At 39.8% G+C, this 27,265-nt stretch overlaps 1 protein-coding gene across 1 annotated transcript in view; it reads left to right on the forward strand.

Moving 5' to 3' along the window:
• The window catches only part of SLC49A4 (solute carrier family 49 member 4), a 294,424-nt gene extending 268,388 nt beyond the window's left edge, over positions 1-26,036 (forward strand). The window contains exons 6-10 of the mRNA XM_069861447.1: positions 538-646; positions 1,274-1,341; positions 6,215-6,342; positions 16,640-16,822; positions 19,650-26,036. Of these exons, the coding sequence (XP_069717548.1) occupies positions 538-646; positions 1,274-1,341; positions 6,215-6,342; positions 16,640-16,822; positions 19,650-19,765 (604 nt within the window). The 3' untranslated portion in view covers positions 19,766-26,036. The remainder of the gene's footprint in view (positions 1-537; positions 647-1,273; positions 1,342-6,214; positions 6,343-16,639; positions 16,823-19,649) is intronic.
• The last annotated feature ends 1,229 nt before the right edge of the window (positions 26,037-27,265 follow it).

The following is a 27,265-nucleotide window of genomic DNA, read 5'->3' on the forward strand; positions in this document are numbered from 1 at the left end:
GTCGAACTTCTCCACTCTTGCAACTGTATCCATCTCATTCTCAGAGCTCTCCCTGCCTTTCACCGTAATAAAAAGAAGTAAAACAGGTTTTTTGGTTTTGGTTTTTTTTTAAAGTACAGTTCAAAAAGTATGACTCTCTGATTTTATCCTTGAAATACGCTTTTTGTCATTTAAATTAATGCTTATTATTCCTAACATACATTTGGGTAAGTACATTGCCCATGCAAATGCGTGAAGGAATTGCTCATGGAAATGAGAAACAGATGAGCCCAGCATGTTACAAAAAGCTTGGACCTATGTGGAGAGACTGGCTATTTTATTATCACAGTGCTAAGGCAGTAACGTCTCGGCCACTGGAATTTCATTTACATGGCTGGATACCTTTCTTGTTTTTCCTGGCTCTCTCCTCCTTCATAACTCTGCTCTTTTTCTTGATGGGCAGAATACAGGTTCTCGGGTGTCATTTCCTCCAGTGGCTAATCTCGGTGCCATTTCTGATACAACCTGCAGCTAATTGCCTATGTTTTGTCTTCACAGCAATTTCCGATTCTTGATGATTGCTTTAGCCTATGCTATACCACTGGGTGTTTTCTCTGGCTGGTCTGGTGTTCTGGATTTGATATTAACGCCAGTTCACGTAAGCCAAGTAAGTATCTCCTGACTGATAATCAGCAGCAGTTTTGTAAGTGGTATGTTTTTATTTTGCGCTAGCGTACAGTTTTACCAGGTTTTATATTTAAGCTGCTATTAATACATATGGATCACTTGGCTCCTAAAATTTTAAACAAAATAAACTGAAGCTTTGGCATCCTAAGCTGCCATGACTCTCACTGCTGACCCTGCACCAGTGGTGAGAATTTTCAGAACCTTATGCACCTTTTGATGAGAAGGAAGAGGCAGGTAAACAAACAGAAGTATCGTTGGCTGCTGCACTTTTACTAAAAGAAAATAGTATTTACCAGGTGGAAGAGATGAAGTGGGTTGAAGTGGGTTTCTAAGCTTTTGATAGAGGATTATAAAAATCCAGAGGATGTAACTGCGATTCTATAAACAGAGGTCACATTTCGGGCATAGGCTACTCTAGTTATACTTTCTCCTAGTGAATTTATTTCCCTTTGAATATCCTAGAAGTCTTGCACTTCACATTGTTGTCAGGGGTGGTTGCTAGCAGTTTGCAGCTTCTGCACACCATTTGTTTTGAAAGTAACATCTTATCATCTTATTTTCTCAGTTTTAACACATTTCTTTGGGTTTTCTCTTTGTTTCTTGTCAGGTAGATGCAGGCTGGATTGGATTTTGGTCTATAGTTGGAGGTTGTGTTGTTGGCATAGCAATGGCAAGGTAGGAATAATTGCTTGTTCTTCTCCATTTCTTCAACTGTGATTGTCATTTAGTTGTCTTAATAACATAACTTGTTTTCTCTCAACTTTAGAAACTTGAAATTAAGAATACATTCTGGGGTTTTGATGTATTTCTTGTAGAGCAATAATTTGTATATTCCATGTTAGTGGTTGCTGGGGGTTGAGAACACCACATGCGTAGACCTCAGTTTGGCAAGTCATACTGTTCCTCCTGACAAGTGCTTCCTGTGAGCTGCTTTTAAACACCATTATTGTGAATTCAGCTGCCTGGTATGAGGGCAAACCTGTTGTAGCACATTTGGAAAGCATTGAAGAAATTAGCATCTGTCTCCTTACATCAACACTTTTTGGCGTATTGATTCCCAAAGGGATATTGGGAATGTAGCACAGGCAGCCTACCTACAATAACATTACATTCCTCTACAAAGAAATCAGTCTGGGCCCGTTTTGGCCAGGTTGCTGGATTCCAAATGGCCTATTTTGCTGTGCTGCTATGGGCTACAGTATGGTTGTACCTACACTTTTTATATTTCCAAACACAGCTCCATCTGGCCATCATGAGTGCTGATGGCACAGGGAGCAGAAAAGCAAGAAATGAATTGCCCTTCCAAAAGGCTGCTACTTTTTCTTCATTGAGATCCCCTTAAAGAAAAAGGATGGGAGAAGGCAGAAAAAGTCTTTCAGGAGTTACTTGAGCAGTGATTTTTATAAAACTGACTGAAACCAGTCACATGTTCCCCTTGCACTGGGATACCTAAGCATTGCCCTGGCTTTTCTATATCCTTTCTGTAGACTCCAGTTCTGCAATGAGTTTAGCACAAGTGCAGGGGTTTGGCATCTTTCTAGGACAGAATTTGAAGCTCTTTTTCTTTCACTTGCTGTGCATCATCACAGTACACAATGCATGAAGACATGTGAGGTTTCTCATCCTGACATTTTGCAGGCTGCCTAGCAACTGCAACAGGAGGAGAGGAAAAAAACTCCTGACCTAGGGAAGAGAAACAAGCGCTTCCCTCCTCTCCGCTCCAGATGCAGGCCAGAGGACTTAATCTGTTTAAACAAAAATTCATACCCTGTTTTCCTCTAAAAAGAGTTGCTTTTGATCAACTAAGCTCAGATAGGAGGTTTTCTCTGTGAGAAGTAGATATTTAAAACCAACTGCAGTGAATGACAGATGCCTTAGCAGGTTACATGCTGAAGCAGGTAGCATGCCAGTTTAATCTTTTCCATTGTGAGTTAATCTCTGGTATACTTGCAATGTTTGATAGTAGAGGGGCACCCTTAGCAGCCTACTTAACTTTGTTAGGAAAGAATCTGCTGACTCAATGCCAACATGCAAATCTCAACCTTTATGGTAGATTAATTTATTTAATGTATCGCCTGGGTTAAGTTTCAGGAAATGCTGACAGTCTCTTTAACTGCTTCAAAATTGATTTCAAATCTTCTTGAATACCAGCATTTAGTAGCATTTGGAGGTTTGCTTTTGAGTAACTTAAAAAAATACCAACAGTCTGTCTCCAAATATGTCTCTCTAACTTGGAAGATACACAGTTCAAATGGGAGGGTTTGCATACAGAAAGAGAGGGAGGAGGCGATTTGTCACACCTGATGGATGACTCTTCCCTCCTAGGCCTATTCAGCATTTATCTGTGTAGGGTTGAATCAATGACGAGTGTGACTGTAATCTGCTGAAAGTTGTAATTAGGAAAATTAAGTAATGATTCTTGTCAAGGCTGACAAGTTGATGTATTTCACTGTCAGAACTGTGATTTGCCAAGCATGCAGCTCTCTCCCTTAACCTCCTCTCAAGACGTTATTGCGTTTTGGGGTGGGGGGGTTGTCCTAATTTTTATTTTCCTATGCTAATTTATCAAAATGAAATTGGTGCAGTCCAGGAATTTGGTCCTTCCATTTTTGTCAGTGCAGATTCTGCCATTTAGAACCGTAACACCCTGAGACTTGCCCTGGAGTGTTTGGTCCTGCACATCACAGTAGGTGTTAAATCATCTATATTTAAAGTAATGACCAGTTTTGAAATTTGTTCATCTATCTCATTTTCAAAATGGTGTGAGTTTTCCTCAGCACAATACATAAATCCTCTGGCTCTCCACCCACTGCTGTCCTGATAGCCATGAACTTAGATATGTTTAGCTAATTTTTGTGGTGCATTTTTATAATTGAAAAGCCTGGGCTGTTTTGGGCAGCTGGCTGGTGCTGTACCCTTCGCTGGCAGCTTTCAAATAATGCTGGTACTGCAGTGTCAAAGAGCAACATTCATATCATTGTATAACATAAATCTGTTCCCTTTTCTCAGTTTTTTTTCTTTTTCTGCCACATTTGCTAATGATCGTAGATATTTCTGAGTTTTTATCGTCCACAGCTCAGTTTTTCTTCCTGCTTTTAACCTGCAGTGTAGTCAAAGTGTGGAAACTTTATGACATGATGGTGATTTCCTTAGCAACAGACAGTGTTGTCAGCAGTGCAGGTTTGTGATTTTAACTGAAGGATCCAGCTTAGGGCTGGATTTGCTGGGTTACAGGAGACTGTTACCAGCAGTAGGCTCAGAGTCCTGTGCCTGGGTAAGTATGCACCTTCTCTGCTGGTGTGCCTACGTTTTTTAGCAGCTGCAGACATCCCCTTACATTCTAGATGATGAAAAAAAGATTTAAACAGAACAGAGGGTTTTGAAAGCAGATACTGGAGTCAGAGGATAAAAATAATTCCTCCCTTTTTTTATTGCAACAAGTATTCTGAAGAGTTGACTAGCTTTACAGTCATCTTTATTCTTCTGTAACCAGACAAGAAGCAGAAGTCCCTCGATTACCGAGTTCAGGCTAGTTTCCTATGGCATTGTTCCCCGTTATTTCTGATGCTGGCTGGATTCAGTAGCTGCATAAAGCCTTTAAGTTTGTGTTTGACCCTTCTGCAGTACTGTGACATCTGGGAGCTCCTTGGAGCATACTACTACTACTGATACCCAAATCAGGATTTTTGTGTCAAAAAGCATTGCAGTTGCTCAGTAAAGGTAGATATACTTGCTCCACTTAACTATCTTAAATAGTTCAGGTGTGCATTGTGCTCCCATCCCCACATATCCCTGGTGATAGGACAGAGGTGGAGGACTCTCTAAGAGATCCCTTCCAGACTTGTTGTTTGTGAATGTCTCTCCCAGCAGGCTGGTATTTCTCACAGTTTCAAAACATGAGATACAGGCAATGCTCTGGCCTGTAAGGAGAAAAAGTAGCAATGTTTGCTAGCAGGCAAAACAGGGAGTCTCTGTGGAAGAAGAAAAAAGTTTGCACTTCTAAGATGCTTCTAAGAAGCTTTTAAAATTGCTGATTTTTATCCTGGTGATCCCAAGTAATAATTAAATAAAATGGCAAACCACTGAGAAGAAGTGATCCTGATTGCTGGAATTGGATTGTCAGAAAAAAACAACAGTAGCAGCTAACCTCTGACTATTAGAGATTGATGTGTAAGCCACTTGAACACTGCAGTCATAAACTTTTAACATTATATGCAGCATTGATCTTCCTCTACTGCTTATTGAATTACTCGGTGCTAAATTCAATGTGGAATTAAAGCACAAAGAAAATCAAAATAAGAGCAAAGAAATGAGGTTACATATATAGATATATATATTTTATTGCATTACATCTTCTCTCGTGTACATAGAGCTAGGCTTCTTAGTTCTCAAACTGTTGGTAGCATTATCTGTTTTATCAAGTAAGCTACATGGTATCTGTCTGTAAAGTGATCTTTGAAAGGGGAGAGAAAGCAGTTAGCTGGCAGATTTTGTCATGTACCAACCTATATGGATTGTGCTGCCGTCAGCCTAATCAGGATAGGAGGCCACGAGGGCAGAAGGCATTCTTTAGACATACCTACCTAACCCATCCAGCCCCAAATCCTATCTCCTAAGCAGGAGATTATAGGAAATTACCAGTGGATAGATGACATTGCCTTTTCTAATACATCTTTTTCAGTAGCTATGTTGAAATCCCTTTTGAAAAGAGCAGTTGCACTGATAATTATGCGATGAGAGCACTGCTGAAAAGCATTATGTCTCCTCGAAAGGAAAAGAAAAAAAAAGATGAAAAAAGCAATTGTACCATCAGGTGGTATAAAGATCATATTTTGTCTGTGCAACAGCCAGACTGCCCAAGGACTTGTGGGGCTGTTCTCCCTCCGACCATCTGTGAGGCTGATGCAGCAGACGATTGCCACCAACTCTTGGTTTCTGCAACATTTCATCCCAGAACAGCCACTGACAGTGATCACCTGTGTAGAGTTCCTCTTTTGCCTAAGCCACCGAGGCTTTCATCGCCAATGCACCCGAAGCTGTTTCTTGTCATCTTCGATCTAGGGATTCTGGTATTTGGAGTTTTGTCATTTCCCACAGGAATGAATCTTGACACTTAGCTATGTCTTGAATGAAATGCTGCAGCCTCTTCCTATGCTAATTGAGCGGTGTGTCTGCCAAGGGAGACTGGCAAACACCGACAAAACAGAGATGTAAGTAGTGGTGTGATGTGGTGTCCAACAAATGCAGAAGAAAAAACCCCTTTCCTGTATGCTGATTGTTTTCAGTTGATGTCTTGAGAATTGCTCTGGTTTGGTTGTTACTTTGTGACAGCTAAAAAATCTATGGCTCTTCAGCTTGACAGCTAGAAATATCACCATTCTATAAAAATGCCTCTTTTTCTATTTCTGAAAATGAGAAATGATTTTAAAATTGTTTTTATAGCCTCCAAAATGTTAAATGAGAATATACGGAATTAATTGTCAAACATCACATTTAAATAATATGAAAATCAGCATTTGTACTGCTCTGATCGGTGCTTTTATTTTAGATTTGCAGATTTTATCCGGGGCATGCTGAAGTTTATATTGCTGCTGCTTTTATCAGGAGCAACGTTAGCATCAACGTGGTTCACTCTCACCTGTCTAACTAGTATCACTCATCTGCCTTTAACCACAGGTATCGACAATGATTTTAATTCCTATAATTTATACGTGGTATAAATATTTGCAGTCTTAAGTCAACTGTATTATAACCTGGTTTGGTATCTTTAGTAATGCAGTAGTTTTACCAAGACAAACCCCTGTGTGTGTAGAAAACCTCCTGAATCTGAAATATCTTTACCAGCTTTGAATAATTTCATAAGAAGATTCAAAACTAACAAAACCCAATAATAAGAACCCAGAAAATGTGTGTAAAATTGATTTGGGGCTTGACTGTTTTTCTGGTTTGAGTGCTTTGGAATAACTGACATAAGAAATAAACCAAGAAAAATCAGATGAGTAGTAGTTGCGTCGCATTTAAGAAACAATGATGTGTCTGGGAACTTAGGGTTTCCAAACTTAGGTTAATTATTGGAAGCACATGCTGCAGTTCAATCCAAGGTGACTCATAGTATTTTCAGCCATCTAAATCTGTCCCTGCACTGTGCTGTCCTCTTTTTTGCACCTGCATACAGGTTCAAGGAACACTTCCAGCCCAAAATTAACTCAGCCTTTGCCTCAAAAAGATAGAAAAAAAGCTGTTGGCAGGAGTACGGTAAGAGCTCAGAGGTCTAGTCAAGCTGCCAGCAAGCTGTACCCTTCGTTAAAAATTAAGTTTAGTTCTTAAAAATCTGCCCTTCACTTTACTATCTGCACCAAAGGATTGATCCACGTATGATTCCAAGGCCTTCAACGAGGCGGTGAGTTACAGTATAACGAAACCATCAGGATTTTTCAAAAATATTTACTTATTAAAGAATTCTCTAAGTCCATTTTAAATACAGTGCTATCTTTGTTATAGGCAAGTTTACACATTATAGGAGAAATGAAAATTGTTTTTTCCCCATTTTTAATAAATATCTTGGTGTGAAAAGTAGTGTATAAAACACTGTTTCTCTCAAATTAACTTGGAGTTTCAGTAAGTGTCCTTGGTGCATTGCATATGTCACAACCATAAACTAAAGTGGTACAGCAAATTGAAATACATGATCAATTCAGGAGAAACACCATCTGGATGGATAGGTCAAATTTGTGATTTATCTTGGAATTTCAACTTTTTCAAACAAATTTCTGCTTAACTAAAACTTAATTTAATCAATAAATCAAATTTCATAGTGCCTGTTGTCATACAAAACGACCACACTTTTCTTTTCCATCAAATCTGAAATAAATGCAATAAAAGCTTATTTCTTGTGCTTGCCTGCTTCATCTCTACAAGCCTGCAGTAATGTAAATTTTTACAGTAACTCTATCTTCTGAATTGATGCAACAAGCCAAACGCATAAATGTCCCTTCAAGTCTATGCATAAGAATGAAGCAGAGAGGTTTCAAGAGGTGAAAGTCGTTATGTAGGTACTCGCCAATGATCCAAAACAAAACTGATGCAGCTCTGTCTTTGATTTTATTTTTTTCTAAGAAACTTGGCATGGAACATATGTTCTAGAAGAATTCTTACTTGTTTATAGCATGTAGGTGCATTATGGTGGGGATTTTTTTTTTGAAAGATGATCTACTGTCAGAGCATAAAAGTACTTATGGTATTCGGGGTTTGGTATAAAGTATCCTAAGCTAACACCCCTTAATAAAAATCTAGGGATCGGGTTGTTCTTCTCATGCAGTTATTCCTTTTAAAGTAAATGATTCCTTAGATTGAGGTGTATGTTATATTTTAGAGTTTTCTGTCTGCTCTCACTGTCAATGTTGAGCCCTTTTCTGTAAAACACAAACTTGTTTCGAATAGAAACGCCAGCAATATGGTGCATTCCTCAAAAATGGCAATCTAAAGCATCAGAGCCTAATGTGCAGCCACTGAATAAGATCTCTTTTTTCTTCTGGCATAATGTCTAAACTTCATAGATGGGGTTCGCATCAGCCTTTTCTCATTTATGTTCATATAAAATAGATGTAATGCTCCTGTTCAATTTAGATCCTTGTACACAGACAAGCAGTGGTATATCTTTATGAAATATGCTGTTATGGATGAAAACACACAAGCTATTTCAGCTAATTTATAGGACTTCATGCTAAATTATTCCTCAATGTAATGATGCGATATGATGACGACCTCTGCATTCCACAGTAATTGGAAGAAATGGTACATTTGAATTTATTTGGATGAACTTTCTTTTTTCTTCTTTTAATTAAAAGTTTGAGACATAGAGTATATCAGAGTATAAGTGTTGGAGGTTAAATGCAGGCTGTTGGCACTTGGGGAAGTGGTTTGAGGTAGCTGGTTAATGTAGAAGTCGCTCTGCATACTCAGTGGACCAGTGCTAACAGTGGACTTCCAGGTAGTTACTCTCTGTGTGTTTTTGCAGAGCTGGAGAATAAGGAAAACAAAAGCAGCCATCATTGGGTTTTTACGTTGTTGGTGTTTTTGGGGGGTCAGGGAGGGTGCTTTTGAGATCCATGTAATGCTTTGTATTGCAGAGCTACTTTGCAGGCTCCACCGAACTGTTTCAGTGTTATCACCTGGTGCAAAGCAGGGATTGCCGTGTTATTAAGTGCAGCAGGGTTTAATGTTTCCAGAAGGTTAATAAGCTCCTCAACTTCTCCCTGTCCTGTGGCAAAGAGCACGAGTGTTAGGCTTGGTGGTGCTGCAGAGTCTTGGTCCACATCATCCACATCTCGGGTCTCAGTCGGCATCTCACCTTATTCAAATGCAAGAATCAAAACGATTGTTACGGAGTGATGTGCATTTGATCTTCTAAGGAGACTTTGATTTCCAACTATCTAGCTCCCATTCTGTGAGGCGCTTCCCCCTCCTCTCTTGTCTTGCCTCTGATGTTTCCTTGAGCAAGTTGGGCTTTTCCCTAAGTTTTCCTAAACCGAGAAGCTACTAAATCATCCACATGACCTGATGCACTGCTGGTACAGTTAAAAGGGAGCTCTTCCAAGGGGCGGAAGGAAAATGTTTTTTTTTCCTAGTGGTAAATGTTGTACTGACCCAGGTGTTAAGGCAGACTTCACCCTAGGGGAAAAGGCTGGTTAGAGAACATCATCATCCACTTCATCTCACCTTGGTCCATGAATAAAGTTTGCCTCTATACGTAGACCTTGCCAGTGGTTTCCCCAGGTCCACAAATAGTCTTTTCTTTAGCATGTGGATATTGTGTGGTATACGTACTCATTCTCCTCTTCTAAAACTCTCTGCATGTGTCTCGGCTGGTCTCCAGGGTAGGTGCTCAGGTGGGTGCATTTGCATGGAAGCAGGCCTTTGAATTGCAAAAAAGATGAGAGAGTATGGCCAATTATTCACCCTAAAGGGAAAGGAAGGAAGTCTCTGAAGATTTGTTTTTAAAATACAAGCAAACCAACCCTTTTCTTTTAATCAGTATTCTTCTAGCAGTTGTACCAATGTCTGGTTTAAATACTGGGGGAGGAATTGTATTTGAAAAAAACTGTCACAGCAAAATGTTTTTTCCTGCACTTGCTTGTATAATATTCTCCTAATTCCTTGTAAATAAGCATGACATCATTTAAAGGTATTTGCTACAAAATGTAATTACTTAGAATGGAGACCTTTAATGCAGGTATTAAAAATCAATGACTGCTTTGTGCTTTCTTTAAATGATTCTCTTTAGCATTGTTTGCATTGTGTAATGCTTGCATTGCTCTGCATTACCATAATATACTCTGTTTTTCCTCCTGCCACAGAGCAAGACAAGTTTTGTCATTTGCTGACTTCTTAATGAATCTCCAAAAGATTTTAGAGAAAGGATATTTAAAGTCATATGTATAAACGATAACTGCTACTGTGGAAAAAAATAAAGAAAGCCAGGCAATAATGATACAGTTCCATCATAGCTACTATATCATGTGTCTAAAACACCTCTCTCCGGCTAATCACAGCTTTTAAAAACTCTTCATTTTGGAATCAGCTTATATTTGAAGCAGGCTTGAATTTTCTTCTAAGAAATTTTAATTTTAATGTATATTATTTGCATTTTCCAGCAAGTTGCAAAGACCATTTTATGTACACGTTGAGCATAAAATAGTTTTCTCCATTGAATTCCCAATGCAGCTGCTGCTCTGTTTCTCTGTGCCAAGTCCATTGTTACTTTGCTTTGTACTGATCTTCATTATGTGAATTTATGTACAATGGAATACTTTGACCCAAAATAATTGTGTAAGGCATTGTAATGCCAGTTTCAGTATCTTGCCACTTTGTATTGCTGGTAGTATCTCTGGATACAAATACTAGCATTTTCCAAAAATTGATATGCAACTCCAGTTGCTCACAGATCGGATTGAATGTTTTCAGCATAGCATATCAAGAATATTCTAATATTTATGAGAACATTCAGCAGAATTTTGTTTTACAAAATCTTTTCTTGTGCTGCATGGCAGATACTCTGAATACAGTGGCAAGTTCATGCTTTGATGTCTATATTAAGGTTAAGCAGTCTACACTTTATTTTCAGGTTCAACAGACTGAACATTATAAACGCATCTGTCTCCCTGTCCTCATCTACAAAGCACGACATTACAGAAGAGTGATGTTAATTATTTAATACTGATTGTTCTATTCTTTCAGTTTAATTTCTTTACCATAAACAAGCTGTGCTTGATCAGTATAACGGGGAGGGGTGGCAGAGGATAAAACTGTGGCCTTGAAAACATTTTTAACTTCAGTATTAACCAGCTTATGGCTGTGGGTAAATGATTGCCACCACTCCTCTTGTTCTTTTCCTACTCATAAGATGACAGTAATGACCTTTGTATTCCTGAAGGCTTCTGTAAATCCACAAATAGAAGAATGCTTAAAGAAGAACTAATTTAAGGGGTATATTTAAAAACTTTTTTAAACCCCACTGTTAAATAGAGCACAGTACTTGGAATTTGAAAGGAGCATTTCAGGGATGGATATCTATGAATCTGGGCACTTTAAATATCCATTGATAGCAAGCCTCAAACATCGTATGATTTCCGGCCCCACCACAGCTTTTTTTTTGAGGTTCACTCAGTCATTTCTTCATCTTCAAAGTGAATGCTCTTCTTTCAAAGAGAGCTCTACTTGCTTTTCTCCTGGGAATTATATAGAACAAATCCAATTTGATCAGATTTTTGGTTACTTTCATAACTATATAATGAGATAAGAATTTGATCAGGGCATGCTGGAATGGAAATCCAGGCAATGAAACATATTGATATTATAAAGGCATACTACAGGAACGTCCTTTGCCTATTGTGTTTTTTGTTCCTGTAAGTGAATTACAGTAAAAATCACTGTCTTACCTTGAGGGAGTCGCATTTCTCATGGAAAAATTAAGGGAGACTTCTTCCATGGTTATAGTATTCTATATGCGGCCAGTAGCAAGAATTAAATTATAGGGAGGCTTCATTCCACTTTAACAGGCTTCAGAGAGTTTGATGGGTACTAAGTTTGAATTGTTCAAATCGTTGGTGGGGATACTAAAGTAAGGTCCATGAAGCATGGCTCCATGGCAAGCATTATCCTTTCATTTTGGCGTTTGGCATACTGTTGTAATGGGCAATAACAAAGTGCCCTAGATCTCTGTAGGTTATGCTTTAAATTGTATGGTGCTCCCAAGAGACTCAGTCATATTTACGTTCCTGTTTATCTGTATGAGATGTGTGTGAGGCTTGGCTCAGTTTGGCTGAGAAGAAAACTGTTACAGAATGTACAGAGTTCAAGAGTTCCTGGGAGGGGACTTTGGAAGGAGGCACTATACCTCCTGCTTGCACTTGATAGTGCTCTAGAGTGTCTGCATGTCTTTTGTAAATTTATCTGCAAAATACTTGTTTTTTCCTAATATTTAATACTCTCTGTTGAAAATAAGACAAGCTGTATATAGCAGTGGGTTGATAGGAACTATTTACATCAGTGGAGGTCCTTGCCTTAACTTCATTTGGGTTTGGATTGAGATCTGTAGTTATACATTTAGTGGTCATATGATTTAAAAGTAAATTGCTAAACACATTCCAGAACACCCTGGGAATTTCTAGGAACTTGTTTGGATCTTTCTGCTGTGTTGAAAGCTCATCTGGGACACCAAGTGCACACCATCACTTAAATCACATCCCCATTTGTATTCCTAATACTTTTTTTACTGATTCTTTTTTTTTTTTAATTGATGTAAAGCTTTTGCTACAGCTTGTGGCTGGGAGAAAAGGAAGTTTGTTTCTGGTATACGGCCATGTATTTGCTATCTGGTTACTGAAGATCTGCAGGGTATAAGAAGCCAGGAAGGAACCTTCTTCCTTCTTGCCACTTTTTCTCCTTTTTGTGCTAACCCACTCTGTCACCATCAGTGCCTTGTTGGTGTCTTGCTTCAGCTGACTGGTAACATCCCTAGTGCTATTATCAAGGCCAGTTTCATTCCTTGCTGCCTTCCTGGCTAGGAGGAGAATGAGTGCTGAGGGAAAAGGTAAGATTGCTTCACACCTCAAGCATGAACATGACATTGCGAAGCCTAGACTGAGCCTCCTGCTGCCGTAGCTCCGGGCCAGGTCTCCTAAGCAGCTATGCTTCAGATGGGTGTTTTGCCTTTTCTAGTCTTTTTGCAGTAGCCAGCCTGTGAAATAGCTGGTTAATTCATGCAAACATCTTTAAAGCATGGCATGAATCAAAGTCATTCTAAGAAACTCAGCGCAGTTCCATTGTTTATTGATGGCCACAGCTGCCACTGTTTCTGGTACACGATTTTGTGCATAGCTTCATTGGCAGTTAATTCCTTTTCCTAAGAAAATATGATTTTATTTATGCTAATAGCATGAGACACTTCTCCAGGATATGCCTAGCCAAGCTAGTTGTTTGTCCTTGTTAGGCTTCAGGATATAATGTTAGCTTTTTGGTAAATAATCTTTTAATTTTTGTTTGTTTGTGTTTGTGTTTTTCTTTTTTTTTTTTTTTTTGTCAGTGCTTTCATATCCTTATATTCATTTCCAATGACTGTCATCAAGATTGTCTTAATTGAAACATTTGTTTGTTCAATGCAAGGTTGCTGTAATGGCAAATAAATGGTCTCTACTAATAGGTGGTATTCTCTGTGCTACAGTATCTTGTTGCCCATGAGCTGGAATGTGAACTATGCACTACTTAGTGCATGAAACAAAAGGCAAAAATCCCTTTTGTAGTCTCATTTGACTTCTTCCTATAATTTATTTTTCTGAAACTGCATGTCTTATCTTTGACTTTCTGTGTAGTTGACTAGTTGCATTTGTGACTTGATTGCCAAGTCATTGGAATCAGCTTATTTGTATAACATTCAGGAAGACCCTTGATAATTCACAGAAACATGAAATATTTCCCTGTCACTGCAGTATGTACCCGTTCAGGGAGCATCCTGTAGGCTTTTAGATGTGTACATCTCCTTCACTTTTAGAGCCACTTTTTGAGGTTTGCCAGCTAAAGCTGTTGATTCCATTGGATCTTAGAAGTTAAATAGGTGTCTGTCTGTCCTTTTGCCTTGATGTTTCCTCTTAGTAGTTTCCATATATGCGTACATATATATAACCTTGTTTTATAAGCATTATCTGTGATATCAGAAGAGACTTTGTCATTGCTATGCAGCTGGCAGTTTTCAGCATGCACACACGAGGCAGGTAATACTTTGGGAAAAGCAAAAGGTAATGCTAAAGCTGCTTTGCTCATGGAAGTGTGAGTCGTGTGCTGGTGGGTGTATTTGCTGAATGTATTACTAAAGCAAGCTGTGGTGACACGGAAAAGTAAGAGTGTTATTTCTAAAGTACAGGGTTATTGTGCTTAGTTGCTTACAGTCTAGTTGAATTAATACATTTTAGTAAGTGATGAGCAATGATGTAATTCAACTGGCATGTTTTAAACTATAAAATTTATTTTTGAAGCTTCTGTTTGTTTTATGGAAACTCTTACTGCATTGACTAAAATTTGAAGTCTTGCTCTTTTAAGTGGCTGCTAATCTTAGATGCGTATTTTTGCCTTCACCCTAAGTGAATCTAAGTTTTTGGAAATCATGTGTCAAGAGATTGCCTCTGTTCAAAGGCACATGATGCCTTTCTTGGCTGTTGCTGTTTGTGGAAGAGGCTTTTCTCTTCCTGTAGAGGTGCTTCTGGTGCTCTCCACATGCAGCTCCACTTTTGATGGTGCTCATTACGGCTTTCAGCAGCATCATGGCTGTGTTCACTGTTTGAGGTTCTAACGCAGAATTACTGCTGGCTCTCACCTCTGTTTCTTTGGGGGAGTGCTGAACATCTTCAGGGAAGATTACAAGTGGTTATCTGTAGGTGGCTTTAATTGAGGATAATGAGAGGTAGGTGTTCGTTTGTCTTGAGATGTACTTCTCTTTCATTTATGTGTTGGTTTCTTAAGCCAACACAAAAATATCAAATAACTGAATTCAGTTCTTGGATTTTCTGGCTACCCCTGATAGCAGTTAGAGACAGTTAGAGCGATATGCAGCTGTGTTTGAGGTAAACAGGAATTCAAAGAGAGGTTCATGAAATTTTAAATACTGGTGAGGACTCACTGCAAAAATATATGGATCTTGTAACTAGGGAATCAGTTCTTCAGTGTTAACTAGAAGAGCCCGTTGGGAAGAGCGTGCTAACACTGCTCTGGGTTTTTTCCTTCCTTTCTGAGTACTCCAGAACATGCCTGCATCCGTTTCTTTGACTTTTATTCTGCAATTCATAATAAGAGAATTTGAGGGTTGAAGAAGTTATTGTGGTTTACTTGTTCTTTTTTTTCCTCTTTATTATTTTCTGAACAACTCTGAACATTCCAGTATATTTTTTAAAAAGTGGGGGCCAGCTGTCCCTCCTGAAGTCGAGCCATCTGTGTCATCTTCTTGGCTGAGTCTTCTGTCCTCTGTTTTCCTGTCCAGGCAAATCCTCTGTAGAGAAAGAAATATGCATTTGTGCCTTGGCAGCAAATCACATCAAATGGGGGATCTGATAGATATTCCTTTTTGCGTTGTAATGCCCTTATCTCTTTTGCATTATTTTTCATATTGTAAAAAATGGTGATTTTTTTAAAAATTTTATTTGTCTGAAAGTTTTCTGATTCCTAACAAGTATCTCAATCGAAAGACTGAGTAATGCTTAACAGAAGATGAAGCAGAGCTGTTTCAGTTCTCCCCTTTCCAAAGCAGAACATAAATTAAACTGAAAATGAAGTTTCTATTTTATATAAACATATATAGCCATATTAAAAAAAAAAAAAAGGACTGAAGATTTTCTACCACGTTGCAGTGACAAGATGCTATAAATAGTTACCCAGTGACTTGGTAACACTTTCGCATCTGAAAAAAATGTCTTTACATTTTATTGCCATTTTGTTGGAAACTTCAGAAAATATTCCATACTTTTCTGTCTCTTTTTCCAACTCTTGTAATTGTTTCCTTACACTTTTTACTTGATCAGTAAGCTCACATTTAGGCTGCTGGTCAGGAAATCTTCCCCTTCCCAAGACACCACTTAGACTTATTTGCGTTTTTAAGTAGGTGCTAAATTCTTCTGAAGTTTTCTTTTCTTTTTTTTTTTCAGACATAGATATAATAATTAATAGATGATATGGACATACTAGGCATCTCTAGTAAGATATTAAGTACTGTAAAATATTTGGCACTGCTAGAAATTGTAGAACAAATTCTTCAGGCTAATGAAGAAATGTCTGTCTTCTTTTGTTGATTCATCCAAGTAAAATGATTTGTTGTTCAGCAGTAAATAATCTGCTTTATCAAATATGTTCCATTCCTGCCAGACGCCGGGTGTCCTTCATTTCCTTTTGAAGCCAAAAGGGATTCAACATGTTGCAGCTCAGGCTGTGGTGAATGCTAATGCCTTGATATCTGGTAGATCATTAGTATTTATTTGTAAAATGAAAGGAAGATTAGTTTTGACCTTTAGAGCTAAGTCAAAAGGTTAATCCATGTCCATTTCCAATTTGGTGCGTTAATTGTTCTACTTGTGTATAGGACAATAGTTTCTGCTCATTTCAGAGGTAAATCGAACTGCAGGTGATGCTTTGCATTCATAATTTTGTTCTGTTGGTTTTACTTAAAAGTGAATTCCAGATCACTGAATGTGTCTTCTTGGGTTCTATTTAAAAAAATAAATAAATCAGTATTTCTAATTTTTTCTTTCCAAATTAATGCATATATTCTGCCTAAAACTAGTGGGATGTGATACGGTTTATGATACACAGAGGATAAAAATAAGTTTGTGCATTTTTCAGTTACTCGAGTATTAGTATTCTTGGCAGCTCTGAAAAGGGGGTGGGGGGGGAATGCCAATGTGAAATTAATAACTGTTTTTGTTTTCTTTTATAGCTACACTGTACACATCCTGCATTTTGTTGGGTATATTCCTCAACAGCAGCGTACCAATATTCTTTGAGCTCTTTGTGGAGACAGTCTACCCTGTTCCAGAAGGAATTACCTGCGGGGTTGTCACCTTTTTGAGTAATGTGTTTATGGGAGTGCTTTTGTTTTTTCTCACTTTTTACCATACAGGTAAGAAATATAAGGTACTTTGAAAATATAATTCTCCATGAAGACGTACCTTTGTCAGTAAAGGGGGAATTTGCACATACAATTTCTGTTAATAATCAAATGTTTGAATCCCCGTATGTAGCAGCAAGGGAGAACAGCTCAATTTGTTCTTTTCTGTATGCCTACTAGTAAAAATGAAGCGTGAGATGAGATGTATATAGTCAAATTCTACTGCGAATTTTATGTAGCCAGAAACCATCAAGATGCACACTGTCATATTTTTATTAAGGCCTGCGTAATGTGACCATTAATAATGATTCTGTCTAAGGGTGTTCAAAACCACAATAAAGCTAATCCAATCTCATGCTCCGGGGTGTAACTGGGTTGCTCAGGAGGAGCAGAGCAGAAATACCCCATTTACAGTCAGCTCCATTCAGTGGGTTGGAGATCACATTGCAAGGGAGAGAGTATCTACTGACCACTGCTCAAAGACAAAATACTCATTCCTTTAGGTGGAATCCAGTGACCTAATGAGGCAGAACAGTGTTTTGCTTGATTCTTTCATCACCTTCTTCAGATTCTTATCTCTTGAGTATTATTATATCTGCTTCCTCATAACTCATAATCGTAACTTTCAACTCGCTATTTAGTAGTCTATAATATATGTTATTACTCTGAGCAGTAAAGTAAGAACCCATCGTGCCTTTGGAAGCATTAGAAATTGCAAGCTTTTATATATTGTCATGAGCACATATACTTCTTAAGATGGTGCGGTTATAACTAAGAGGAGACTGGCAAATTTCAGAATGAATTGTGCTTGAAATCATGAAGATAACCTGAAGCAAATTTCCAGCGTGGTGTGTGTGTCTTTCTGCCAGGGAATTGCAAGCAGGTTAGCAACCTCATTCCGAATTGTGGTCTGTAAATATAGACTGAGAAATTATTTTTCTTTTCTCTTTGACACTGACATTGAACTGCATCATTGTAAACTCTGAATTCTATCCCTGCTGGCCTCAGGTAGCGTGATATTTTATCTTTACATTTTAAAGAATACTTTTACAATTAATAGTAATTGGTTTGAACTCTGTTCGTATATACTGTTATTTCCATTCACCTGAGCTGAATGGATTATGCAGAATACTCTAAGGATATTTTCAGCATTTTTCAGAGGCGCAATCCTGTGTTCAGAACTGCTCAGTAATTGAGGATGGGGATACAATGTCTCACTTCTGACTGACCGATTATGGTAAAGTGAGCCATATAAATAGGGTATTTGGGGACAGTTTTTTCCTTTTAGTATTTCTTTCCTTAGCAAGTATCAATAAATGCAGGTAAGGATAGACCTGAAGTTAGTATATCCATACACTTGGAATGTTTTCCCTATTTCTTCAAATTAAAAAAAAAATCAAAAAGTAATTTGTGCTTCAGATGGTCAATCCGTGATGCAGTTTCACAAATGATTGGAAGTCCAAGAGCGCATGTGGTCACTGGGGAGGAGCAATGCCAGCGAGTGCTATTGGCTTCTTTGATAAAAAAAATCCTTTAGAAGATAGACAATGATATTAAACATTTGTCTTTCACTTGATTCATCCTCTAATAGCAATTAAGAAGCTTGCAGATAAATCAGAACTCAGTCAACTAAATCCTGTTCCCTCAGTCTTGCTTTTTAGGTCAAATAATTTCTAGGAGTTTTAATTTGGAGGTCTCTCTTTTTATCTTCGTACTCCAATATTGCAAAGGCTGTGAAAGAGCCAAGCCCTGGAAACTTGCCAGTGCATTGAAGATTTTGGTCCAGCATTTGCCTGTTGACTTCTGGCATCAAATACTGTGGTCTTCTCCAAGCCTAGGAAGATTTTACTAAGATTTTCATAAGATTACTGCCTAAACAAATCTATAAGAGTGTTTGGTAGAGGAAGGAGGGTGTTTTTGAAGATTACTGCTTTTGGAAGTTTGGGATTTTTTTTTGGTTTTCTGACTTTTATCCTTTGCATTGTGTAATATAAATGGTGGTTTTTTTTCTTTTAACAATATAATTTAGAGATCTAAGAAAGTAAAAGTGCTGAAGTCTCAATTTAGATTAACTCAGACCTTGAGGGAGAAGGATTCTGTAAAATCAAATATAATACTAAGGGAAACATTAAAAAAAATACACCATCTCTAGTAAAATTAATGTTTATTCAGTACATTGACAGATTTTAAGAAAAGGAAATTGTGGTGCACTTGTTTAAAAAAAACGGGGAGTCAAACTGCTAATTAGTAGTCAGATATCAGACAATTGGATTTCTTGAATGTGGAACACAGGCTTTTAAGAACAGTACATCATGTCTAACAGCTAAAAAGAGGCTTCTGAGGAGCTGTTTGTGCAACTAGTTTTAAATCCAATTGATTGTATTACTCACAAGTTTCTTCTGAGGAATTGGCTTTCCCTCCTTATACTGTGTAGCAAGTTTGATACAAAATCAAATCCTCCTTCTTCTTTTGCTTCTAATTTGTTTAGTTTTCAATCCGTAGAAATCAAAGAACTAATGAGTAGAGTCTTCAGAAGTGGTTTACTCTCCATTAGCAATCATAGATTTGGTTTTTTCCTCTGTTCTCTCAATTGACAGGTTGAATAAGGAAGATTAACGTTAACTGGAGGCATTGGCTATATATATAACTTTATATATACATAAGGCATCCACGGAGGAGTCTCATAGACCATATTAACCATGTATTGATTGAGAGCTGTCAAGATTTTGTTCAGAACACAGCAATTTCCTTCAAACCTGCCATTAATCAAAGTTTTGGTTGCTTTAAACGTGCGATATGTTTGATAACTCTGAGGTTGGGTCTGTTTTCTGCTTTACAGAGTTTTCCTGGTTCAACTGGTGCCTGCCAGGATCGTGTCTGCTCGGCCTGCTCCTCATTCTGTGCTTCCGCGAGTCCTATGACAGACTCTATCTTGATGTCGTCGTCTCTGTGTGATAATGCCGGACTGGTGAGGGGCTGGAAGAGACTGGAAGTCAGCTTTGCAGTCTGCACCTCTGCCTGGATTTGCATGGCTGAACAGCGGAATAACAAAGAAATTACAAGACTTAATTGTGGCTTTATTAGAGAGGGTGAGGGGCAGGCTGTTCTTACGGTCAAGACCACCTTGATTTGCGATAAACGTAGAACTTGAGTGGTGATGCCAAAATGCACAAAGAGAATATATGTGGTCCCGGTGTCAGAGCTGGGGCTCTCTATTTAAAAGGCTGTTGATGTAGCAGTGAGATGTACAGTTGTGTGTGTGTGTGTGTATGTGTGTGCGTGTGCCGACTCAAGGCTGTACGCACCAGGGTACCAGTAATCCTTGGAGTCTTCTATCAGAATAACTAATTGAACCAGTCAATCACTTTAACAAAAGCAAAAAATAAGGATAACAGGAAAAAAAATCCTTTTTTTTTTAAGATCTCTCTCTGAAATCACTAGTCATTTCTATAACAAATGTCCATTAAAACAGTTAAGCTAAAACAATTTGGTGCTTGTACACTACATTTACATTCTAATAAGGTGATTTCTGATATAAGACATTGGTACCAGGGTTTTTAGCCATATTAAATATCCTAAACAGTCCTTGCAGTGTTGTTAGAGGTGTTTGTTATCACCCTGGTGCACATGTAAACGATAGTTGTAGCTGCACTGAAACCCAACTTGCACCTGCAGTCATCTCTGAAATACCACCATGGTTCTGTATGTCTTGAAACAGAGCATTTGTGGTATTTCAGAAGTTTACTGGAGAGTCATTCGTAGTAGATGTTGCTGTTTTAAAGGCCACCACTGTGTCACCTTTTCATCCCCTGTCTCCAGTACTGCCTTTTTTACTGTGGAGACCTGCTTGGTCCACTGAATCCTGTGGGTGTGGATGTCCAAGGCCCACTGGTTCTCTCTGGTACTCTAAGGTGTGCATGGCTTTTGGAATTAGCTTAGGATCGAGGGTGCCTAGACTGTATCATTTGCTAACCTGAGTCTTTAAAATCACTATTTCCTAAAAAAAATCTTTCTAGTTGATGAGATGCCCCGATGGCGAAATGACAATGAGAAATAACTCCTGAGTTTTGGCATAATATGGGAAATATAATGCCAGCTCTTTTTATCAGTACTAATCTGTGGTCGCTCTGGCCCTGACTTGAACATAAATATTAAAGACACTTTGAACAGTTTTTAAACTCAATTTTAAACCTGTTAATAATTTCTTAATTATATTAGATTTCGGTTCAGCATCATTTACAGTATTTCCATGTGTGTACTCTTTGCATTGTGTTAGGGGTGTGTGTTTGTGTGTGTGTGCATATTTATATCTATGTATACACAAATAGAACTTATATATATATATCTTTTATATATAAGTTATCTAAGGATATGTGTCTACATAGATTTATTTTAAGGAATCATGTCTCTGGATGGTGGTATGCCATTGTTTGTAACGAAACCAGTCACTGCCGTGGATGGAAACGCATACATACACTGTCTATGACATGAATATTTTTCAGGGGGTGAAAGATTTCCTACCGTAGCAATTTTATTGTAGGGGGTGTGTGCACGTGTTGGAAGCAGCTGGTGTTCAGGGCTCTGCATCTGTAGAAGTCTGGATCAAAGGCCCTTTGCTCCTGTGTGGGCCTTTCTCTGCCACCCTGGGGTGACACTGATGCTGTAAACTCACTGGAATAAACCCTAAGCTGAGCGCTGCCTTTCAGACACAGATCCGTTCATTCTGTCTGCCGTCCTTTGGCAGAGAGAATGTGCCACTAATACCTACAACTCAGGAGTGTGACTGTGCAGTGTAATAAAACAAGCTGTTCCCCGCTTTTATGTTTTCAGAGCAATGTATGTATTTACTGTAATAACAGAAAATTGACTTAGCTCATTGCCTATATCAGCTACTAAATGATCTTTTCTGTCTTGAAGGAGGCTCTTTGTAGAAATGGAGCTAACCTACACTGGGATAACTGAATCAATCTAGCCAGCACATTCATAACTGCTGGCATCATCCTCTTTACCATTTTTTCAGATGAATGGTATTAACTGTCCAACTTCTTTCTACTACATTTTAGAGCCTGAAATAGTTTTAGTATCCAGTAGCTACTGCTGCCTATTGTCTTCTGAAACCAAGGTTCGCTTGCCAAGAGTTTGATTGGAGTTGCATTGTCATGGCAGAATTGCAAGCTTGGATAGCTCTTCGGAGCTCTGCTTCTGCAATTTACTGTAACTATATTAAGATTAAAATTGCACAGTTCGGGCACTGTCCCTAGTGACAGAAATTTCTAATCCTTTCACCGTTCTGACTATTTTAAGATGGAGAAGCACTTCAGGCAGTATTCAGACTATAACCTATTCTGCCTCTGTTCCAGGAAGGATTGAGCAATTCAGAATATTTGTCAGTGCTGCCAGATGGAGACTCTCTAAACAGTCAGAGGGGAAGAACGAACATCATCTTTTAACCCCCCCCCTCCAATTGTTCTTCTGAGTTGGTGTGAATTGCTCACAGCTTTCCTAAACTTTACCGTTTTTGTAGAAGTTTATGTGTCTGTCTTGAGCGCTGTAGTGTGTGGTCTTAATTACAGCCTCCAATGCCTTTGCACCAAAATAGAGACATTGTCCAGAGCTGAGCAGTACCACAGGGCTCTGCTGGAGACCTGTGCTGGGGTTGCAGGCTCTCTTCTGCAGTTGGGGCTCAACCAGAATTCCCAGCAAGTCTGATGGAAATCTGCCTGAGTGAAAACCAAAGGATTGGCCCCCCATTACTTGAAACTGTGTGGGATGCTGCTGCATTCCACACATACAATGTTGTGGATTTAGGATTTTATTAGATTAGCGAGCCTGGCTTGGAATGGAGGTGGTGGTTGTTGCAAGTGTGCTTGCTGAGATCTCTGAAAGCTGTTTTATCCTCATCGGTGCCCAGCAGCATCCTTCTCTGGAGAAGCAGTCCATTTCATACCAGTAACCCAGCTGAACCCATGGGAATATTTTTTGGATATGGATTATCACTAAGCCCACCTTTGGGTTTACTGAGGGTCTGAGCTATAAATAACAGCACTTTATTGGAAGTTAGAGTTTGAGACTGCAGGGAGAGCCCTAAGCAATGCTGATACAATCAGCAGTAGTGCAGAACGGGCTCAAAATAGTTAATAGTCCTGTTATTAATTAGTTAAAGTTTTAAGTCTGTATAACTTCTGAGTCAGCAACAACAGTGTTTTTTATCTAAATGAGGCATTACCTTGCAGTGCTGCAGAGCAGCTGACGGCTGCTGCTTGGCCTGTGACTTGCTTGTGGAGGAAGGTGCTTTGGGAAGTCACAATATTTTCTTCTCTTCATGGCCCTAAAGAACACTTTTTTTTTCCCCAGCAGTGCAGAGCCCCCTAAAATATAAATTATTTTGCTGGTTTTTATATTGAAAAAGCTAGCAAGGATGCTTTATGGTGTCCACTCTCCCTTTAATAGTTTTAAGTATGAGCTGCTCCTCGGGTTTCTGCTTGGCTCGGTAACAGCTGTCAGTTCAGCTTCCAGAGCTGCTGGCGTTTCTTCTTGTGAGCTGCAGAGCCGTGCTAGCTTTCATGCTGCTACTGAGGAAGCTTGAGGTTAATAGATGTAGGCTCCACTTATGGCACTGTTTACTGCCTCTCTTCATTGCATTAATTTCCTTTTGATTCCTTCTTACCATGTACCACCTGCTCCCCTGAGCCAGAGTCTGTGCTGGAGGTATGGAGAAGAGCTTCCATGCTCCCAAGCTGGTTTTAGAGGGATGGGTTGGACAACCATGTACTTACTATGCGTAAAAATAGCCATTTTTAGAAAATGATTGGAGCTGGAAGAGAGCACAGACCCAAAGGGTTTTGCACATACGTGAGCAGATAGTCTGGTATGAGCAGACTCTAATTTACCTGAAACTTAGAATTTTAACTTCCACACGTGGAGAGGCCAAGGGACAGGCACCGTGCCTCTTAGGTGTTCAGGTTCACAGCATCACAGAGTTATCTCCAATCATCTGACAGCGCTGAAATGAACAAGAGTGGGATGTTTTGGAGCGGGCTGGAAGACCCCAGGTTGCATGATGCCTTAGTTTGAGTCAGTAACACTGGGGAGCACCAGGCTGATAGATTAAGGGGAGAGGGGTTTCCAAAGTGCATTTTGACATGCAAATATTGTGTTGAGTTCTTCCAATCCATGTAAAATTTGACACTTTGTGATGACAGGGATGTTAATGCCTGGTTTATTCTACAGTAAGCTTAGGAAGTGTCTGCCTTACGCTGTAATATAATCAAGCTGAATTGATTGATATGCATACATCGGCTGGTACTAGACAGGGAAGTGCTATTTAGTTGTGAGGATTGACTGAAATATGAATGGGAATTATACAGTTTGCACAGTGGATATAACTGTCATATGATGCTATGGCAGCAGAGATTTAATTTTTCATCTTCATTTCTTGTATTGGGTCACTCACAAAAGTTAATAAGTATCTATGACAAAGTTGCTTTTATGTTTCGTTTGGTTTTGGGGGTTTCCTTTTAGACTAAGTCTGGCAAGACAGCTGCGACACTGGTGTAAAAGCAGGCGTTAGTGTTTGGTATCAGTGTGGGTTTGGACGTTGGTGCCGATACTGGTGCTGTGAAAGAGCCAGGATTGGGAAGTGGGGATGTGGTGCATGCGAGGAGGCAGCGGTGCTCCCAGACACACAGTCACGCAAGGCTGCGTGCCAACCCTTCCGAAACGAACAGCCTCATCATCTTCCATGGGTCTGGTGGATCGCGGTGTTGGAGCTGGAAGGAGGAGGGAAGCACATACAGGAAAAGCTGATGAGGGGAAAAGCTTCCTTCTGAAGGAGAGATAGCCTTCAGATTTAACTTCTTTGTATGTCAACAAGCGTAGGGATCAACGCAGCCTTCACTCATTCCCCCGCAAGCATTACTGCTGCCGGGAGGGTTGTAGGTGGCCCACAACTCTCTGTCTTGCTTCCCCCACGAGTGTTGTTCCAGATGGCAGAGGTGAATGGCCACGGAGCAGGTGGCAGCCCCAGTAAAGTTGGAAGATGATGTCAATCTGCTTATAATTTTTGCAGTTTGTATTTCCAGGCTGATGAAACTAATAAAGAGAGGAAGAAATTTAACTTCTCCCAAAATTTTGACAAGCGAAGATTTTGCAAAGATGTGCTGGCTCCTGCCTTTCGCTGCTGAACCCCTGGCTGTGTTGAGGTAGCTTTGTTCCCAGGCTGGGGGGCAGCGATCTGGGCAGAGTGGGAGGAGGGAAACACTGCAGCCAGGCTGCCCAGAAGGTGGGAGGCTAGTGGGTTATTTGTAGAGGAGGGATGTCTTCTGCAACCCTGTTTTAGCACAGCATCATTTTTACTTCCTCAAGGCTGAGGCTCTAGCCTTTGTTTTATGTTTGTGCCATGCTGTGTGCCGCAGGAACAGCTGTGGCAGTGGCACACACCGTAGTGTCACGGGTTTTCCAAGGTGTGACAGGGAAGGCCGGTGGGACTCTCTCTCTCTGCAGTAGCAGCTTTTCCTTCTGTGGTCTCTCCCTGCTGGCTTTCCCCATGTGATTTCTCTGCTTGTTATGTCTCGACAGACTCGTTGCGCTCACTTTGTATTGCTACACAAAGAAAATGCAATGAGCAAAACTCTTTTTTTCTTTATGAGGAGCTTTTCCCTTTAGGCTCAGGCCACTTCACTGGCTGCTGCTCCTCCCCAGGGACAACAATGTATTTTCAAGATATATTTATTTTCTCTGCCTATGATACTTACTAGATTGAAATATCTTTTTCCCTTACCAAGTTTAATGTCTTCCACTGTGTATTTTAGAAACAAGCACTTGATAAGGTGGGAAAACAGCTTTTAATTATGTGACACACCCAACACTTGGCGGTTTTTGAGCTGCATGAACATAGGGAGAAGGAAAGGGTTTGACAGGTTGGAGAGTATCTTTGTAAACTATCCTTGACCTGTAAGACTGTTCAGTTTTACTGGAGTTTGTATGCATTTTACTTTTGTAACTTTTTAAATGATTTGATAAAATTTTATCTTAGGGCAAATTCTACTTTTTGTATGCGATATTCCGATGTGATGTATTTTTATTTTTAAGAAAATGATGTTGAAACCACTCTATATTTGTCAACGTAACACATCCACTGTGTCATTTCTTCTTAAAACTGGAATCTGTCCGTGAAGTGCGTGTTACTTTACGTACTGGTTGTTGCACATTAAAGAGGTTACTCAGATGTGCTGCGCTGTTTGTTTATTCTGAAAATATACAGGGGTGTAATGGATGCAGGGTCCCTGCAAACTGAGGGATACAGGGCTGGTGTGGGGCAGAGGGGACCGAGGGAGGGAAGGTGCTGGCAGCCCCCGCTGCCCCACCACACTGTCCTGGCTCTGATTTCAGCCCTTGCCTCATCCAGGCTCACAGCTCAGGATGCTGCAGGCGGGTTGATTTTGGTGGTTCCCACCATTAACGTCTCCATTTGGGCTTTTAGAAAGAAGACCCTTCATAATAACCTTCCTTGTGTTTATTCTGCGTTTAATTGAAATGGACCCAACCCGGGATCTCTTGATCCATGTTTATTTTCTCAGACCAGCTCTTCAATAACTCCATGACTACTTACCAGGGTGAGTTTAAAATAGCTTCACATGCTATTACTGCAGGGAAGAAATCCGACAGCTCTTGCATTGTGGAATATCTGGGCCCCACTATTCTTAGCAACAGTCTCTTTCCAGGCTATATATGGGAGCTTGAGGCTCCTCTAATGACACGGTTCCCAGTTGTATTTATCTTTGCAGTGTTAGAGAAGTCTCCATCCTTGGGGGGATGAGAGCTGATCCATCCCCCACAGCAGATCACTGGTCCATCTCAGATACCTGCTAGAGTTTCATGTGTTGGTGAACCCTCTGTGCTTATCTTTCTTCAAAGAAATTTTTTTAACCTGGTTTCTATTTTCTTTGCTGTTGCTGATACCTGCTGTCTCCCTGGCATAGAAATGACGCTTATTCCCTCATTTCCAATTGGCTCATCCTTGTTGGGGATGCCCTCTCTGACCACACCGGAGTTGTGCATGGGCAGACGGGACCTGTGGGAGCAGCTGGGCTGTGGGCTGGGTGCAGGCACTTGGTGTTCTGTCCAGATGTGTCCAGATGTGGGGGGAGCCGCTTACAGATTCCTGTGTCCAATGGCCACGGGACCAGCAGTCTGGAAAAAAAAGTCAGGGTCGCTTGTAGATAGCAGGTATGGATGTTTTGGCACCTCTGGGCTGCAGCCCAGTGCCAGCGGATGCTAGAGCTGGGGAAGAGCAGCAGCAGCACCCAAATAAGGTGGCTCTGCCTTTACCCTCCTGCTGAGGGTTGCACGGGCTGTGTGGCCGCAGTGCTTTACTGCTTCCAGGAGCATGATCTGGGGCTGCAGCCAGGGAGTTTTCTTGGGAACCAACGCATTAGACCTTACCCAACACACACC

This window comes from Phaenicophaeus curvirostris, chromosome 7, assembly GCF_032191515.1.
Source record: "Phaenicophaeus curvirostris isolate KB17595 chromosome 7, BPBGC_Pcur_1.0, whole genome shotgun sequence".
In the NCBI taxonomy this organism is placed as follows: domain Eukaryota; kingdom Metazoa; phylum Chordata; class Aves; order Cuculiformes; family Cuculidae; genus Phaenicophaeus; species Phaenicophaeus curvirostris.